A 17500-nucleotide genomic window follows, 5' to 3' on the forward strand; every position below is an offset into this window, starting at 1 on the left:
GGCGCAGGTAGAGAGACCACCCCCATTCCCCTTCCCCTTGAGAATATGTTGTAATTTTAAATATAGAGTGAAGCTTGAATCTAAGGAGGTAATATAAAAGGACGAAAATGTGGATCTACAATCTGAAGCAGCAATATGAGAGGCAGAAAAGGTGTAGCTGGAATCTGAAGAGGTAATATAAGATGACAAAAAGGTGGAAATAGATTCTAAGGCAATATGAGAGGCAGAAAAGGTGGAGCTGGAATCTGAAGAGGTAATATAAGATGACAAAAAGGTGGAAATAGATTCTAAGGCAATATGAGAGGCAGAAAAGGTGTAGCTGGAATCTGAAGAGGTAATATAAGATGACAAAAAGGTGGAAATAGATTCTAAGGCAATATGAGAGGAAGAAAAGGTGGAGCTGGAATCTGAAGAGGTAATATAAGACGAAGAAAAGGTGGAAATAGATTCTAAGGCAATATGAGAGGAAGAAAAGGTGGAGCTGGAATCTGAAGAGGTAATATAAGATGACAAAAAGGTGGAAATAGATTCTAAGGCAATATGAGAGGAAGAAAAGGTGGAGCTGGAATCTGAAGAGGTAATATAAGACGAAGAAAAGGTGGAAATAGATTCTAAGGCAATATGAGAGGAAGAAAAGGTGGAGCTGGAATCTGAAGAGGTAATATAAGACGAAGAAAAGGTGGAAATAGATTCTAAGGCAATATGAGAGGAAGAAAAGGTGGAGCTGGAATCTGAAGAGGTAATATAAGACGAAGAAAAGGTGGAAATAGATTCTAAGGCAATATGAGAGGAAGAAAAGGTGGAGCTGGAATCTGAAGAGGTAATATAAGATGACAAAAAGGTGGAAATAGATTCTAAGGCAATATGAGAGGAAGAAAAGGTGGAGCTGGAATCTGAAGAGGTAATATAAGATGACAAAAAGGTGGAAATAGATTCTAAGGCAATATGAGAGGAAGAAAAGGTGGAGCTGGAATCTGAAGAGGTAATATAAGACGAAGAAAAGGTGGAAATAGATTCTAAGGCAATATGAGAGGCAGAAAAGGTGTAGCTGGAATCTGAAGAGGTAATATAAGATGACAAAAAGGTGGAAATAGATTCTAAGGCAATATGAGAGGAAGAAAAGGTGGAGCTGGAATCTGAAGAGGTAATATAAGACGAAGAAAAGGTGGAAATAGATTCTAAGGCAATATGAGAGGCAGAAAAGGTGTAGCTGGAATCTGAAGAGGTAATATAAGATGACAAAAAGGTGGAAATAGATTCTAAGGCAATATGAGAGGAAGAAAAGGTGGAGCTGGAATCTGAAGAGGTAATATAAGACGAAGAAAAGGTGGAAATAGATTCTAAGGCAATATGAGAGGAAGAAAAGGTGGAGCTGGAATCTGAAGAGGTAATATAAGATGACAAAAAGGTGGAAATAGATTCTAAGGCAATATGAGAGGAAGAAAAGGTGGAGCTGGAATCTGAAGAGGTAATATAAGACGAAGAAAAGGTGGAAATAGATTCTAAGGCAATATGAGAGGAAGAAAAGGTGGAGCTGGAATCTGAAGAGGTAATATAAGATGACAAAAAGGTGAAAATAGATTCTAAGGCAATATGAGAGGAAGAAAAGGTGGAGCTGGAATCTGAAGAGGTAATATAAGACGAAGAAAAGGTGGAAATAGATTCTAAGGCAATATGAGAGGAAGAAAAGGTGGAGCTGGAATCTGAAGAGGTAATATAAGACGAAGAAAAGGTGGAAATAGATTCTAAGGCAATATGAGAGGAAGAAAAGGTGGAGCTGGAATCTGAAGAGGTAATATAAGACGAAGAAAAGGTGGAAATAGATTCTAAGGCAATATGAGAGGAAGAAAAGGTGGAGCTGGAATCTGGAGAGGTAATATAGTAGGGTGAGGCAATTTTGGACACCTTTTTAGTAACCTTTGTTCAAAATCTATATTAATAATTTATGGCCAAATACCAAACATGTTTTCAAGAGAGGGAGGTCTCATCCATAAAAATGGCTTGTTTCATAATCATCAAAGAATTAGAAATAATCGTATTACAGTAATAAAAAAAATATCTCAGAGGCGAGGCAATTTTGGACAGCGAGGCAATTTTGGACACGTCTGTATCTCCGTTAAGCGCCAATGCTCAGTTAGGAAAACTATGACAATTTGTGGTCCCTATCAATATAAATATGCTAGAAAAAAATTATTGACTTGCATAAATTTTTGTGTCCGTAATCCAAGATTGTCCAATTTTGTCTCGCCAAGAAAAAAGTGAGAAGTTTGCCTGTCCAATTTTGCCTGACCATGGTTTTGAAAACTGTCCAATTTTGCCTTACTATATGAATATGTAAATCAAACTTTGTATTCGAGCACACAAATATACTTTTATATATAAATATGCATATATGTAATCATAAAAATTCAAAATAAGACATAAGGGGAGCAGTAAAAGGGGTGTCTGCCCAAGGTGACACCCTAAAAGTGAGTGACACCCTGAGATTTACATTAAAAAAAAAGTTTCTTTCTAGCTCGATGGTTACGATATGATTTTCAAAAAGTTATTTAATACTGGGGACACTCTTAAAGCTATTGACAATCAGGGGGTGAAACCTTAAAAAAGATTGACCAAAACATGGTAACATCCTCGAGAGGGGTGTCAACCCAAATGCTAGAAATATCTAAAAAAAAAAACTCTACTATATACATTATTCCTATAATAATTCACATATCCAAATGGAAATTTTAGGAATTGAAATAGAATATATTTTCACTGTTCCTGCTAATTTCCATGTTGATAACTGTCATGTTGCCTTTTTGATATGGTGTTAAATGGAGCAACATTAGAGTGAACAGCATGATAGATACATCAAGGAGGGGCAAAGCTGATCCCATAAACAATATTCGTCCTAAGTTGTACTTATCCATTTTATTCTTATCATTGTTACCTCATACTATGAACGAGCCATCAAAGAGATACTTTTACCTACAAAAGAAAGGGATACAATCGAAGATATAAGAAAAAAAATGAAATAAAGAAAAATAAAAGGAAAAACACAAAGAGAGATAGAAACATGACAAATCGTGGAAATACAAAGCAACCAAATATCTCTCGCTTCTTTAAGGAAAAATGTCTGCAAACACTAACATAAATACAAAAAAAATCTAAATTGACCAGGTAATAAATAGTGACAATTGAACCGCTAGGATAGTCCAGATAGTGAATGATAAGGATTTATTTATACCTAAAATAAAAGAAACAAAAAAGAAATTCAAAGTATTTTGGAAGATATTAAGGATCGTCCATTATTTTGCATTGGTAAAGCAACAAGAGGGTTTTTAGAGGAAGAAGGAGGCTAAGTGACTCGCCTTGAGCTAGATGCTTGAAGCCACTGCCCACATATCATCATCATCATCTCCTCCCACGGCTATTAACGCAAAGGGCCTCAATTAGATTTCGCTAGTCGTCTCTATCTTCAGCTTTTAATTCAGTGCTTCTCCAATTACAATATCCTACTTCATGCTTTATATTCCTGAGTCTTCCAACTCTTCTAGTGCCTTGTGGAGGCCAGTTTAAAGTTTGGTGAACTAATGTCTCTTAGGGAGAACAAAGAGCATCCCCAAACCCATCTCCGTCTACCCCTCACCATGGTCTCATCCACATGTGGCGCTCGAGTAATCTCTCTAGTTTCATTTCTAATCCTGTCCTGTCATTTAACACTCAATATTCTTCTGAGGGCTTTGTTCTCAAATCTACAAAATGAGTTTCATTAATATACCAAGATTCACGACCATACAGTAACACCGATCTCACTAAACTGATATATAGCCTGATTATTATATGTAATTTTAGGCGACCTGATTTCCAAATTTGACTTAACCTAGCCATCCTCTGATTTGCTTTTTTTAATCTTTCATTAAACTCAAATTCTAAAGCTCCTATATTAGATATCAAAGTTCCTAAATATTTAAATAATTCTACCTCATTAATCCTTCATCCTTCCAAAGATATTTCATCTTCCATCGCATATTCCGTTCTCATCATCTGTCTTTTTTCTATTTATCTGGAGCCCAACCTCATGTGATTTTTCATGCATTCTGGTAAGCAAGCTTTCCAAGCCCTGTGGTTTTCTACTAATCAAGACAGCGTCATCAGCATACTCTAGGTCTCCTAATTTTCTGTTACCAATCCAGTCCAATCCTTCTCCACCATCCCCATACGATCTATGCATTAAAAAATCTATGAGGAGGATAAACAACATAGGTAACAAAACATTCCCTTAGAGTACTCCACTTTTCACAGGAAATTCGTTTGATAAGACGCCACTAACATTAACTTTGTATTTGCTATGCTTATGAACAGACAATTAAATTTACATATTTGAGAGGAACTCCATTATGTCGCAGGACTCGCCACAAAATTTGCCAAAGCACATAATCAAAAGCTTTTTCATAGCCCACATATACCACAAAAAGTGGAATTCTATATTCTAGATATTGCTGTACCACATGTCTGAAATGAAAATTTGGTTAGTACAACTTCTATCTTTTCTAAATTCTGCTTGTTCATCTCTCAACTTTTCATCAATCTTTCTCTCTAGTCTCTTTAGAATGAGCATTCTATATATTTTCATGACAGCTGACTAAGTGTGATGCCTCTGTAATGATTGCTATCAGTCAGATCTTTTTTTTTGTCATTTTCACCAGCACTCCTAGCTCCCATACATAAGGCTTTGCCTCTTCACGCCACATTCTACAAAATAATCTTTTAGGTAATGTGGGAGTCACTTCATTTTCAGGCAATATCATCTCAGCAGTTATTCCTTCGTATCCAGGGGCTTTCCATCTTTTGAGTTTTTTTTTTTTTTTAAGAATAGCTTCGACTTCAAACACACCTAATTCATTCATGGGCACATCAAGGTCTTCATCAGTTTCAGGTATATCAACCAAATTATTCCCTTCGTATTTCCTATTCATGACCTCACCAAAGTGTTCAACGTTACTTTTCTTCATGTTCTTTCGTTATAACAGATCCATCTTTCTTTTTGATGGGTATATGCTTCTTTTTTTCCCGTAGAGATTTCATTAATAATTCCAAGAGCAATTCCTACAACAAAGCCACTCCCTGAATTCATAGCTTTGTCAGCCTCATCTGCTTTCCTGTCTAAATATTCTCTCCAATCACTCCTGATATTTCTTTTGACCTCACTATCAATACTGAAATACTTGACATGTTCTGCCTTGTAATTTTCATTACTTCCTCGAAAACTTTAAGAAATCAATTTCTGTCTTTGTCTTCTTTTTATAGTATCCCAAGAATCATTTGATATCCATGGTTTTCTCCTTGTAACTGCATGTCCCAAAACTTCGTCTCTTAAAGTCTCTTAAGACTGTAAATCGATTCCTACATTCAGTTACAAAGATTTCTGTGCCCATCCTCTAGAAGCTTAGTTGTATCAAACTTAGGTATTCTATCTACATTTCTGTTGGGTTCTTTCAGTTTTAATATTTGTGTGGCAATGGGGAGCTGGTGATCACTACCAATAACTGCTTGTTACATTTCCCAGAGTCCTCCTTCTCTTGTTATCAATGGCTATGTGATCTATTTGATATTTGTAATTGCCACATGGTGAAGTCCTTGTGGATATCCTTGTGCTGGAAAAGAGTACCTCCAATAACAAGATTGTTTGTTGAACAATAGTTCATAAAATGTGCCCCATTTTTATTTGCAACTTCGCCAAGAGCCTCAACACCCATCACATTTTTTTATCCCTTGATTATTCCTTCCAACTTTAGCATTGAAGTCATTAATCACAATTTTCATATCTCTCTAGGTTCTCACATATTATACTCTGCAGTTTTTCACAGTATTCATCATTCCTTTCTTCAGGGGAATCATTTGATTCACCTTGGAAGATGGAATCTTCGGGATCTGGAGCCCTTCTGTGAAGCCTCTTCCCTTTTTGCTCGGCGGGCATGATGTCATGCGTTTGCGGCGAGGGGAACGGGGCAATTTTAACCTGTCAAAAAGTTTTCATTCTTTTTGCCTCTCGCGCGAGTGCGAAGGAGAGTACTGGAGCATTGGCGCACAGGATGCTGCTGGTGCTCAGTTTCTGCTGAAGTACAGTTTTTGGTGAAGGCGCAGAAAAGCGCTGGCGGGCAGGAAACCAATGCATAGGGTGAATATACAAAGAATAGGCCAGACTATTTGGCCTCTTTTTGAGGTACCTTACTTCTAGCATTAGAGGCTCTTTGACCTTTTATTTTGATGTGCCATACTTAACATTAGAGGATATTTAAGCTCTTTTTTGAGGTGCCATACCTTTAGCATTAAGGGCTCTATGACCTCTATTTTGAGGTACTATAATCTTAGCATTATATGTTCTTTGATCTCTAATTTGAAGTGCTTTACCTCTAGCATTAGAGGCTCTTTGACCTCTATTTTGAGACTCCTTACTTTTAGCATTAGAGGGTCTTTGACCTCTATTTTGAGGCTCCTTACTTTGAGCATTAGAGGGTTTTTTATCTCTATTTTGAGGCTCCTTGCGTTTAGCATTAGAGGCTCTTTGGCCTCTATTTTGAGACTCCTTACTTTTAGCATTAGAGTCTCTTTGACCTCTATTTTAAGGCTCCTTACTTTTAGCATTAGAGGGTCTATGACTTCTGTTTTGAGGTTCATTACTTTTAGCATTAAAGGCTGTTTGACCTCTATTTTGAGGCTCCTTACTTTTAGCATTAGAGGCTCTTTGACCTCTATTTTGAGGCCCCCTACTTTTAGCATTAGAGGCTCTTTGATCTCCATTTTGAGGCTCCTTCCGTTTAGCATTAGAGGGTCTTTGACATCTATTTTGAGGTTCCTTACGTTTAGCATTAGAGGGTCTTTGACCTCTATTTTGAGGCTCATTTCTTTTAGCATTAGAGGCTCTTTGACCTCTATTTTGAGACTGCTCACTTTCAGCATTAGAGTCTCTTTGACCTCTATTTTGAGGCTCCTTACTTTTAGCATTAGAGGGTCTTTGGCCTCTGTTTTGAGGCTCCTTACTTTTAGCATTTGAGGGTTTTTGACCTCTATTTTGAGGCTCCTTACGTTTAGCATTAGAGAGTCTTTGACCTCTATTTTGAGACTTCTTACTTTTAGCATTAGAGTCTCTTTGACCTCTATTTTAAGGCCCCTTACTTATAGCATTAGAGGATCTATGACCTCTATTTTGAGGTTCATTACTTTTAGCATTAAAGGCTGTTTGACCTCTATTTTGAGGCTCCTTACTTTAAGCATTAGAGTGTCTTTGACCTCTATTTGAGGCTCCTTACTTTTAGCATTAGAGGCTCTTTGACCTCTATTTTGAGGCCCTTTATTTTTAGCATTAGAGGGTCTTTGATCTCCATTTTGAGGCTCCTTACGTTTAGCATCAGAGGGTCTTTGACCTCTATTTTGAGGTTCCTTACGTTTAGCATTAGAGGGTCTTTGACCTCTATTTTGAGGCTCATTTCTTTTAGCATTAGAGGCTCTTTGACCTCTATTTTGAGACTGTTCACTTTCAGCATTAGAGTCTCTTTGACCTCTATTTTGAGGCTCCTTACTTTTAGCATTAGAGGGTCTTTGACCTCTATTTTGAGGCTCCTTACTTTTAGCATTTGAGGGTTTTTAACCTCTACTTTGAGGCTCCTTACGTTTAGCATTAGAGGGTCTTTGACCTCTATTTTGAGGCTCCTTACTTTTAACATTAGAGGGTCTTTGACCTCTGTTTTGAGGCTCCTTACTTTTAGCATTAGGGCTTCTTTGACCTCTATTTTGAGGCTCCTTACTTTTAGCATTAGAGGTTCTTTGACCTCTATTTTGAGGTGCTCTACTCTAGCATTAGAGTTTCTTTTACCTTTATTTTAATCCCCTTGCCTCTAACATTAAAAGCTCTTTGACCTTTTTTGGGGGGTGCTTTATTCTAGCACTAGAGGCTCTTTGAGACCTCTGTTTTAAGGCGACTAGCCGCTAATAGTAGAGGCTATTTGACCTGTTTTTAGGTGACTTACCTGTATAATTAAAGGCTATTTTTTATACTTCTTCATATAAAGGGTTTCCTTCTCTATTCTCTTCTGTCTTATATAGTTGTTCAAGATCTTCTTTGCTTAGATCGCCAGTGTCCTTCGAGATTTCAAGAGACATTTCAGTGCTGCTTGTCCTCGGTTCGTCAGATTCCTCGGAGAAATCGATGGCTTTCATGTCTTTACCTATAAGGGCGATGGGTAAAGACATGGATGCCATTGATTTCTCGGCATACACTATACACCATCATACTAAAGTCAACGAAGAGCAACACATTATATTTACCAATGCCGTCCTGATATGTTCTATCTTCAATGCCGAATTTTGAAGAAACACACGTCACTCACCGCTTTGCACCAATGCAATCCAATTATAGGACATCGTCGCCAAACTGCAAGCAAATTATCCCTCAAGGCGCTTACATTATGATCTTCAAAGCTCGCCAACTTCGGCAGTACCTATCCAAACTATCTGTTGATGAAGATGTTCCGAATAGCCTCCAGTTCATCCTGTAGCTGTAACAAAATTCTCACAGTCGGTTACCTGTTCCGCCAGAACGCGAGCTCTGTGAGTAAAGTGAAAGCCTCCTCCCAATGTTCACTGCGTAAACTTCAATAGCTTACAGTACATACAGATCGTGAGGTGTTGCAAGGTATGTTTAAAAAAAAAAAGAAAAAAAGAGAGAGATCAGGTCTTCAGAAGTCTTTTGGAATCCGGGGCGGAGCCGTTGAGAACTACTCCGGGAAGATTCCGTTCTGGAGCCATTCAGAACTCTATGCTAAGTCTTCGGCTATTTCTTCTGAAGTCATTTGGAGAGGAGATTCAGGAAGATTTTCTTCCGAAATCGTTCAGAGATTTCTGGAATCATTCAGAATTCCGTGCTAAGCCTATGGAAATTTCTTCTGAATCCTTTTGAAGATGCACGAAGATTTTCTCCCGAAGCCGTTTGGGACTCGCGAAAAATTCTCTTTTTTTTTCTTTGGTTTCAATAGGCCCTAATAACAAAAACAACAACAACAACAACTATAACTATAACTATGACTATGACTATGACTATGACTATGACCATAATTATAATCATAATTATAATTATAATTACAATTATAATTATTATTTTTGTAAGTAACAATCTGCTACCTACAGCTCTCCATTTGGTTAAGGCCTTTTCTGCTCTTGGTGTTATCATCATTATTCCTACCCCTTTCTTTTCTAACTCCATCTGTTCCTTAGGGCCAAGATATCCAAACTATATTTCATAAATTCATTCTCTACTAGCTGTAACTTCCCAGTTTGATTCATGGTTCTAACATTTCAATTACCAATTTTCAATTTTTCTTTAGTATTTACAAACCGGGAGTTTCGTAGCAACCCACTACGGCCGGGACTGGGGGCAATTCTTTCATTTTCGCTTTCCATAGACTGACTAAATCCATCGAGGATTCATAGACTAAATTCATCAAAGAATAGCCAGTTTCTTAGTGATGCGCAGCGCCTATCTAAATAAGGCAAGTGACCCCTGCCGGTCCATACTTATTCCAGTAAGATCAACTGCCGGGCATTAGAAGTAGAGGAGTATCCAGAGCACCAAACGGATACATACGTTTTTCAAATTACAGATGGAATTAATGGTCCTTTATTTATGGAACCCATGCCTCAAAGAGAATGTTTAGTGCCATATTTAACAGAACTGAAGCTGTTTTTTGAGCAATCGGTTGAATTAAATAGATCCGTCATATATTCAAGCATTTAAATTGTCACGTATATGGCTATAGTATATATTGAATTGTTCACCTTTATTTCCAATTTTGTACTTGTCCCTATTTTCTCATTAATAATAGGTTTGATTATCATTTTCTATGAAAAGAAAACTTTTTCTTTTTTATTTTTTTTATAAATCAATATGATTTTCTATTGAAATAAATGATAGAAAATATTTTCAAAGAACCATCATTTGTTTATATTTCTAGTTAAAATTATTAAGAATATATATATATATATATATATATATATATATATATATATATATATATATATATATATATATATATATATATATATATATATATATATATATATAGATAGATAGATAGATAGATAGATAGATAGATAGATAGATTGATCTACAAAATCTATTACTTAATAACTCATCATGAATTGATGTTTTTTAAATTAAGTGTCCAAAATTGCTTACCATTTTTCAAGGCGAGGCAAAATTGGACACTAGATATTCCATATTTTTTCATTCATTTTCTATTTTAAACCTTCCTTTAGAATCATCCACTAATTTGTTTTTAGAAAAAAATAATTTCATGCATTAATTCTGAGAAACCTTAAAATGAAGGTGAGGCAATTATTGGACACCCATATTCAACAATTTATGTAGGGGTACTTGATACTTTTTAAAAACTAGACATACTAATTGATATACCTTACATATATATTTATTTATAATAGAACAAGGGAGTGTAACTGGCTGTTATTAGTAATGTAACAAAGTGCTTGTTTAAAATAGACCAGTTTTATAAATATGTTAGTATATTGGGTTGTTGATCATTTACCAAAGAGCAGTTAACATTTACCTCTGGTTATGTAAATACTTATATCAAGAGTCTGTATATAGATATTGTATTAAAAGGATTACTGTAACTTCGGCTAAAGGAAATAAAGAAGGTTTAAGGACAACGGCATTATCTCTTCAGTATTCCACCAAGTACAATTGGGATATAACAAATGGTAGCAGAGACGTCATCGAATCTCGGACCTGGACATCGAGATTAACAAGTGTTTTCTTGTGATTAACAAGTTCCGAAAGTTTTGTGAAAATTTTTGTAAAGTCTAAAATGCCAGAAAACATGGAGTAAAACACCCTTACCAGGGGGTGGAGGGGTCAACCATCAGCTATGTTTAGAAGAACAAAGGAACTTGAACTTTTCCCGCCAAAAAGCTCCCCTTAAGATGATATGCGGAGTGTAAGGTTCCTCATGTAGGAAGAAGACAACAAGAGGTATTACTTATATTACCAGTATTACTACTTCTATTGATAAGTTGACGCTGGTTGACATAAGTTGACGCTTCAAAGAAAATTCTGAGTGAGAAGTTTTACACCCAAGAAAATTTACGAGACCTCTAGTATGCGTGTATATTTTTCTTATAATTTTCTAAAGATAAATTAAGTTAATATTTTTCAAATTTAAACATTTCGAAAATTTAAGCTGAAGGTTACCCTGAAAATTCCCCTGGTGTTTAAGAAAAATTAAATCAAAATGGATGTTATGTACAGAGAAAGCATGGACTTGAACAAAGAGATTTGTGAACTTGAAAAATATGGTCATATTCAGAAAACCGATGGTAGTTTTGTCTTTCATCATTGTAAAAATTGTGGAGGACCTTTGCTTGGTCACAAAAACGATGAAAAGGATTGTGACCCAAATAGGAAATGGACCCAGGACGAAGTAGATAGGATAGAAGATATTTTATCTGCACATGGAATGTTTTCTGTAAATGTGGCGCGTATGGACACAAGAAAAACAGCTATTAAATGTGATATATGTAAAAAGAATTTCCTGAACAGGATGGAAAAGGAACAGCATATCAAAATTATGCATAAAGATATTTCGACAAGTGTGGTAAAAGAAGGTGCTTATGATTTAACAGCAATCATTACAATGGGAAAAACTATTGGTGAAGAAATTGCTAAAGGATTGGAAGCTAAAAGATCAACACAGATTACTAAAGCGAAACCTCCTCCAATCTGGGTTGGTCAAACTTTTGAAAAGTTTTTTCAAGAAGTAGAAGCGTGGAATACCTCGAACAAGGATGATGATTTTACGAAGTATACTGATTTAGTAGAGAGCCTGAAGAAAAATACTAATGTTAAAGATTATGTTGTTTCTGTGCTATTGGATAAAACATCTGAAGCTCTAAACAAAAACGTAGCAGCAGTTTTGGAAATTCTTAAGCAAAAGTATGCAAAAACTACAGCTGAGAAGTGTATTGATGTTCTCAAGTCAATCTTGGAATTTTCCGTAAAGGAAGAGGATACTAATGAAACTTACTGGGACAAGTTTGAAGTCTTGATCTGTGATTGTATGAGAGAGGAAGTTACTGTGCATTTGTATTACTTGTTAGGTGTTATGATGGTAGAAAAAGCATATAATCGGGGGAATATTAATGCAGAAGAGAAAAGAAGACTAATGGATGCTATGGAGACACATGATGGAACTGATAGGAGACCAAGAGAAGACAATGAAGTTTTTAATCTTCTAAAGATCGAATACAGAAAGTTAAAAATCGAAAATAACAGAAATATCAGAACAGACTTGTGTAAAGAAAAATTACAGGTTTCAAAGATAGAAAAGAATAAATTTCGGTTCACAGGGATAGATATCAACAAAACAGAAACTGGAATAACAATCTCAATGGATGATTATGCGAGGAGTCTTGAGAAAGTGGAAGATATCAGGAAAGGAAAAGCTGGTGAACCTTTGACTAGTCAGGAACTGAAAGTATTTCGCAAGTATGTAGGAAAGTTTAGCTGGTTAGCAGCCAATGCAAGACCTAAACTTTCTATCACAGCATTGCAGATGTCCAAGAAAAATAGTAGTGCTACATTGAAAGATCTTAAAAAGGTAAATTTTGTGATTGATAAGATAAATGAGAGGCCAAATAAAGTAGAATTTACAAGAGTTGACAAAAAAGAATATTTGAAGATATATGGATTTACAGATGCTTCCTTTAATACACATGAGAGAAGCATAAGTGGCAATCTGATTTTACTAGGAAGTAAGAGAAATGGACGTGTGGTCCCTATTTACTGGAAGTCAAAGACTATCCAGAAGGTATGTCATTCTGCAAAGGCGGCTGAAACCAGAAGTATGACTAAGATTATTGATAACAGTCAGTTTTTTGCGAGTCAGATTGAACAGTTATTATTTGGTCAGTATGGAAAGAAAATTCCAATCAAATTGTTCACAGATTCAATACCCCTGCTAGAATCTGCTGGGAGTACCAAGCAGGTTGAGGAAAGGCTTCTCAGGAACAGCATACAGGAGATGAAAGACATGTTGACTGAGGGCTGTATTGAGTCTTACAGTTGGCTGGATGGAAAGAAAGACATGATTGCAGATGTTCTAACAAAAGAATGCAAATGGAATGAAGATCTTGAAATGATAATGCAGGAAAATAAATTTAAGTTTGCAAGTAACGAGGATAATCTTGTGAAATACAAAGATGGAGAGATCATGTTAATTAACAAGACTGAAAATCAGGGAAAGTAGTATTAACACTTTTAATGCTTAGATCATACCTGCATTAGCTATTCAGAATTGGTTTTGCCCGATGTCTGGTGCAGTACAAAATTATGTAATAATGTCATACCATGTCTTTGTGAAGTATCTTATGTTATGCCTGTTTGAGTACCAGACTTTGCTTTTGAATATTGATATATAATATTCTTTAGTAAGCTTGTATATAGAGGAAAAAGTTTTTTTGTTAAGAGCACTATTCAGATTTTGGATAAAATGTAAATACATGTACATACCTATGTTATCTGATACAAAAAAAAAAAAAAAAAAAAAAAAAAAGGCCCCCCGGAAATATGATATACCTTACATATATATTTATTTATAATAGAACAAGGGAGTGTAACTGGCTGTTATTAGTAATGTAACAAAGTGCTTGTTTAAAATAGACCAGTTTTATAAATATGTTAGTATATTGGGTTGTTGATCATTTACCAAAGAGCAGTTAACATTTACCTCTGGTTATGTAAATACTTATATCAAGAGTCTGTATATAGATATTGTATTAAAAGGATTACTGTAACTTCGGCTAAAGGAAATAAAGAAGGTTTAAGGACAACGGCATTATCTCTTCAGTATTCCACCAAGTACAATTGGGATATAACACTAATATTTATAAAGTAGAAGGTTGGGCAATTTCTAATAGCATTATAGTTTTCGAAAATTATAAATAGTTTTAGAGATATTGTATCTGTCCAATATTTGCCTTACTTGTCCAAAATTGCCTCTGTCCAAAATTGCCTTACCCTACTATATAAGACGAAGAAAAGGTGGAAATAGATTCTAAGGCAATATGAGAGGAAGAAAAGGTGGAGCTGGAATCTGAAGAGGTAATATAAGATGACAAAAAGGTGGAAATAGATTCTAAGGCAATATGAGAAGAAGAAAAGGTGGAGCTGGAATCTGAAGAGGTAATATAAGATGACAAAAAGGTGGAAATAGATTCTAAGGCAATATGAGAAGAAGAAAAGGTGTAGCTGGAATCTGAAGAGGTAATATAAGAAGACAAAAAGGTGGAAATAGATTCTAAGGCAATATGAGAGGAAGGAAAGGTGGAGCTGGAATCTGAAGAGGTAATATAACACGAAAAAAAGGTGGAAATAGATTCTAAGGCAATATAAGAGGAATAAAAGGTGAAGCTGGAAACTAAAGAGGTAATATTAGAGGTAAAAAGGAGGAGCTAGAATCTGAAGAGGTTATATTAAGAGGAAAAAAAGGTAGAACTGAATTATGAGGAGGTAATATAGGACAAAGAAAAGGTAGAATTATATTCTAAGGCAATATAAAAGGAAGAAAAGGTGGAACTAAAATCTAGAGCAGCAATATGAGAGGAAGAAAAGGTGAAGCTGGATTCTGAGGAGGTAATATAAGACGAAGAAGAGGTAGAACTAGATTCTAAGGCAACATATGAGGAAGAAAGGAGGGAGCTGGAATCTGAAGAGGTTATATTAGAGGGAAAAAAAAAAGGTGGAGCTGGAGTTCTATTTTATGACCTTTCTTTGGAGGTCCCCTCTCTTACGAATTATTCCTATACAAAATTGTTTCAAGATATAACTGCAGTTTATTTTTTAGTTTTTATTAGAAAAAGAACAGTGAAGACACTGACTTCATCGGCACCATTCTACATCTTACTTTACAACACATGTTCTAAATAGTCTGTTGTATGGTGTACGATAATCCAAAATCGTTTTTATTCAGAATATTCATTAAAATGATCGACAAACATCAACATGTATGCTGAAGACTTTAAAGGTTTGAAGGTCAGTTATGAATGGCGGAGGCCAGGGACAGTGACAATGGCCTAGACTAGAGAGTGCCCAAGTCCCCTCTCCACCCATGCTAGGACCAGGGGGGCCAGACAATGGCTTTGATGACTCAAAAGGTAGACCTATAGGCTCCCCCAAACCCTAGTCCTTTGCTCACAAAGATGGCGAGGTTGCAGATCTAAGAGGATTTTGATGTTGTTATTGTTCTTAAACTTCTCTTGTATATTTCTTTATTTCCTTTCCTTACCGGGCTATTTTTCCGGTTGGACCCTTTGGGCTTATAGCATTCTGCTTTTTCAACTAGTGTTATAGCTTAGCAAGTTATAATAATAATAATAATAATGATAATAATAATAATAATAATAGTTGCAGACACTACAAGAAACTATCGACCTTGATCGTGTCTCAGACCCCTGTCCAGCATAACCCAGGCAGGGACGTTTTCAATAGGCTACCACACGATAGGCTAACAGACGACCATCCTGGCGTAAATATAATGTGCTGGGCTGAATACGAAGGCTTATAAAACACACGTTACACTTTGAGCAAAATTTGTATACTTAAAAAAAATCTTTGGCCTTTGAAGCGTGGCATTTTCCTCCCGTAGATTAATGGGACGTTTCCCGAAGATCAATGGTGGGACATTATCATATTGGGATTTAGGAACAAGTTTAAATCTTTTCGAAAAGTGTTCGATGCAAGAGAAGATTAATATCGTTTCGGAAAATATTGGAGGAAAATCTTCGTGCGAAAATATGTTGAGGTTTAAGTGTTCTTTCTGATGAGATCAGTCTCGTTTTAAATCTACATTTAAGAAAATGTCTTCATTTTCGCCTTGGTGTATGACAAAAGATATAATCTAGTTGTGCATTAAATTATTTTTCTTGAATCATATCTACAACAAAAAAAAAGGGAATCAAACTTTCCCTCAAATTATGATAGTAAAATATTCAAAATATCATCTTATAAGTCCTTGAATAAGTCCTTGTTTTATACACACACACACACACACACACACACACACACACATATATATATATATATATATATATATATATATATAGAGAGAGAGAGAGAGAGAGAGAGAGAGAGAGAGAGAGAGAGAGAGAGAGAGAGAGAGAGAGAGAGAGAGAGAGAGAGAGAGAGAGAGAGTAATATAATAATAATAATAATAATTCTTTATTTCCAATATTTACATTGGGTATTCATAAAATATAAAGCAACAATTAGTAAAATCATCTTACGAATAGTTCAAATATTTGTTATTTTAGACATACAAAAGTTGTTTTAGGAATCAACAAATCGGCTAAAACTTTGTAATTGAAATAATTCATCGGTAATAAAAGAATATCATAAAGTCAGAAAGAATTTACTTAGAATATAGTGAGTACAAATTACTCTTCCCGAATATTGAAATACATTGTCATAGACCACATAAGTTGTGTTAAAAACAAGTCATGTACAAATAGTATTAAAATAACACATAGCAATCAAATAAGCATACTAGATTATAAGGAAATCTTAATTTGTAAATAAAAGCCATCTTATACATAAATATTATCTAAAACTAATTCCAACATCTATAGAAGTACAGTAGTGCCTTCAAAAGCACTTTTAATAAAACAATTAAGCATAACGTTCTTACATTAATCGGAACCATTTAAAATTAGTTTGTTTAAGTGTACATTAAAAGCAGCGAGAGAGGATTTTTGTTTAATTGTGCCAGGTACTTTATTGTATAATGCTGGGCCTCGAACTCTAAACTGGCGGGAGCCTATCTCTGTTTTCGCCCTTTCTACGTACAGATTTTCCTGCTGTCGAGTAGAAACCCCATTAACTGCGTATACTGTTGGAAAATCGTATAACCATTCAGGAGTTATTTTACCTATTGTTTTGAATACCAAATTACAGACATCTATGGTATATTTGTCTTTTATCTTTAACCATTCTAATTTTTTGAGGTAAGGGGATATGTGGTCATGTTTTTTTACATTACCAACAGCCACTCGGGCGGCAAAGTTTTGAAGTTTTTGAACCCTCTTCATTTGTGTAGAGCCAGTTACTCACCAAATTCTTAAACAGTAGTTGATTATACTCATAGCCAGCGACTGAACAACTATTTTACGCGTAGAGGAATCAAATGAGTCTTTTACTCTATTTAAATAAATTAAAGTGCCCACCACTTTCTTATAAATTTCATCTATATGCGTTTCAAACGTCATATATCTGTCAAAATACACCCCTAGATTTTGTACAGCTTTCATGGGTTTAATCATATTTCCATTAAAATCTATTTGTACATTATCTCCAATTTCTGATATATATTGTCGGGAACCTATAAAAATTAATTGTGTTTTTTCTTCATTAAGAAGCAAACCATTGGCTAAGAAGTAGTATTTGGCCTTCTTC

General features: G+C 35.3%; 2 protein-coding genes across 2 annotated transcripts in view; both read right to left on the bottom strand.

The window, feature by feature from the left end:
* LOC137657166 (uncharacterized) overlaps nucleotides 1-8145 on the bottom strand; it is an 8163-nt gene extending 18 nt beyond the window's left edge. The window contains exons 1-2 of the mRNA XM_068391511.1: nucleotides 8041-8145; nucleotides 1-1917 (exon numbers count right to left, since the gene is read on the bottom strand). The exon at nucleotides 1-1917 is cut by the window's left edge and continues 18 nt beyond it. Coding sequence (XP_068247612.1) covers nucleotides 1-1917; nucleotides 8041-8145 — 2022 coding nt within the window. The remainder of the gene's footprint in view (nucleotides 1918-8040) is intronic.
* Nucleotides 1-17500, bottom strand: part of LOC137657609 (palmitoyl-protein thioesterase 1-like) — a 376665-nt gene that overhangs the window by 28857 nt on the left and 330308 nt on the right. The window lies entirely within an intron of this gene.

Source organism: Palaemon carinicauda, chromosome 18 (genome assembly GCF_036898095.1).
Source record: "Palaemon carinicauda isolate YSFRI2023 chromosome 18, ASM3689809v2, whole genome shotgun sequence".
Taxonomy (NCBI): domain Eukaryota; kingdom Metazoa; phylum Arthropoda; class Malacostraca; order Decapoda; family Palaemonidae; genus Palaemon; species Palaemon carinicauda.